At 51.5% G+C, this 2,447-nt stretch overlaps 1 protein-coding gene across 1 annotated transcript; it reads left to right on the plus strand.

The window, feature by feature from the left end:
* The first annotated feature begins 238 nt into the window (after positions 1-238).
* LOC103741428 (pyruvate dehydrogenase E1 component subunit alpha, testis-specific form, mitochondrial) lies at positions 239-1,854 on the plus strand. Its single transcript, XM_008842183.2, has one exon. The coding sequence runs from the start codon at positions 499-501 to the stop codon at positions 1,672-1,674; it is 1,176 nt and encodes a 391-aa protein (XP_008840405.1). The 5' UTR covers positions 239-498; the 3' UTR covers positions 1,675-1,854.
* Positions 1,855-2,447: the final 593 nt, after the last annotated feature.

The following is a 2,447-nucleotide window of genomic DNA, read 5'->3' on the forward strand; positions in this document are numbered from 1 at the left end:
AAATGGAGTGAAATGAAGAAACCTATTATAATGTTAGGGTTTGGAAGGCCAGGTGGGCCTCCAGCTGGCTGAGGAAGATGTTACTTAAGTCCTGATCCTCCAGGTTTCCAATGCAGCTGCTGGGATTACATGGCTGACCAAGTACTGCCCCACGTGCCACATTTGAGGGTATGCTGGGGGTTGAACCTGGGACCTCTGGCTGGCCCTCTAGCCACTGAGGAACATTCTTGCCTCCAAATTCCTGTGGAGTTGAGCAGGGAAAGGGCTTCAAGTTACTGTGCAAAGGCGGCTTTAGGATCTCTGCGCTGTCTGTCAACAGGGAAAGGTGTCGAGATCTTCGTTTCCAGGAGGGAGGGACTTCAAGAAGCCACGTGCCCAGGTCGCGTAGGCGTGGCCTGCAGCGTGGTGAGCGCGTCCCGTGATTATTGCTTCAGAGGAGCTGCGCCATTTCGAAGCCTCTGGTCGTTTGGCGCCCTGACCGTTGACGGGCTGTTCTCCATGAGGAAGATGCTGGCAGCTGTGGTGTCCCGCGTGTTGTTCGGAGTTGTCCAGACTCCAGCCTGCCGAGGGCTGCTGGCCTCCCAGAACTTCTCAAACCACGCCACCTGCGACATTAAGAGATGTGACCTGTACCGGCTGGACGACGGCCCGGCCACCTCCACGGTGCTCACCCGGGAGGACGCCCTCAAGTACTACCGCGCCATGCAGGTGGTTCGCCGGATGGAGCTGAAGGCCGACCAGCTGTACAAGCAGAAGTTCATCCGTGGCTTCTGCCACCTGTGCGACGGGCAGGAGGCCTGCTGCGTGGGGCTGGAGGCCGCCATCAACCCCTCGGATCACGTCATCACGTCCTACCGCGCTCACGGCCTGTGCTACACGCGCGGCCTGTCGGTCAAGTCCATCCTGGCGGAGCTGACCGGACGCCTGGGAGGCTGTGCCAAAGGCAAGGGCGGCTCCATGCACATGTACGCCAAGAACTTCTATGGGGGCAACGGCATTGTCGGGGCCCAGGTTCCCCTGGGAGCCGGGGTTGCTATGGCCTGTAAGTACCTGGGAACCGGCGAGATCTGCCTGGCCCTGTATGGCGATGGCGCGGCCAACCAGGGCCAGGTGGCCGAGGCTTACAACTTGTCAGCGCTGTGGAAACTGCCTTGCGTCTTCATCTGCGAGAATAACCGCTACGGCATGGGGACGGCGAATGAAAGGTCGGCGGCCAGCACCGAGTACCACAAGAGAGGCAACTTCATCCCCGGGCTGCGCGTGAACGGGATGGATGTGCTCTGTGTTCGCGAGGCAGTGAGGTTCGCTGCCGACTACTGCCGATCCGGAAAGGGGCCCATCGTGATGGAGCTGCAGACCTACCGTTTTCACGGACACAGTATGAGCGACCCAGGCATCAGCTACCGTTCGCGAGAAGAAATTCACGACATGAGAAGTAAAAGTGATCCTGTTGTGCTTCTTCGAGAGCAAATGATCAGCAACAACCTCAGCAATGTGGAAGAACTGAAGGAAATTGATACAGATGTGAAAAGAGAAATCGAGGAAGCGGCCCAGTTTGCTACAACTGATCCAGAGCCACCTTTGGAGGATTTGGCCAATCACCTCTTCACCACTCAGCCACCTTTTGAAGTTCGCGGTACAAACAAGTGGATCAAGTACAAATCTATCAGTTAGAGAAAGAATACTTATATTCGCAATGGAGCGTTTATGCCCAACTTTAGGAAACCTCAGAGTTGTTAAGGAAGAATAAATAAAAACCATTACAGGCAAAAGTCTTGTCAATTTATTAAAATAGGTAACAGATTATTAGAGATTAGAAGTTACACACTTGATTGAAGAGAATGTTTAGGTTTATACTGTAACATTAATAGGTACTGTATAGTAAATGTATCCTTTAGATTATTTTTAAATTTATGTAAGTCTAAAATAGGAAAAATAGGTTAATGTCCCAAATTGGTTGTCATATTTCTAGTTGATTTAATTTTATATTTTTTAAATAAATGCTTTTAAAGGAAAAAAATTACACAAAAGGTCTCTGCTGCTTCCAAAATAATCAGTTTCATCTCCTCTCCAGGTCATCTCTCATGTGTGGAAGATGTGTACTCGCTCGGTGTCTTCTCTCCACCTAGGCACCTGAAGATCCCTCACCTACCTGGTGGTTCCTGATCTCCTGTTTGAACCCCTTTTGACCTGTTTGTGTCTCTACAGAATGAGAAACAATAGTCCAGGAGGGTGATGCTAAGGAGAACGGACCACACTGAAGACCAGTGGTTCTAAGGCCTTCACCCCATTTCTCCTCACTGACTGTGATGGAGCAGTGCTCAGGCACCTGGCTGCCGGTTAAAACCTGTCTCTAGTCTCCTCTATTTTTTTTTTTTTTTGTCTTTTTGAGACAGGGTCCCCCTGTAGCCCCAGCTGGCCTGGAACTTGCTATGCAGACCAGTCTG

Source organism: Nannospalax galili, unplaced genomic scaffold (assembly GCF_000622305.1).
Source record: "Nannospalax galili isolate Female #2095 unplaced genomic scaffold, S.galili_v1.0 scaffold321, whole genome shotgun sequence".
In the NCBI taxonomy this organism is placed as follows: domain Eukaryota; kingdom Metazoa; phylum Chordata; class Mammalia; order Rodentia; family Spalacidae; genus Nannospalax; species Nannospalax galili.

Coding starts and splice junctions, on each gene's coding strand:
- LOC103741428 (XM_008842183.2), top strand. CDS start 499: ATGAGGAAGATGCTGGCAGCTGTGGTGTCCCGCGTGTTGTTCGGAGTT.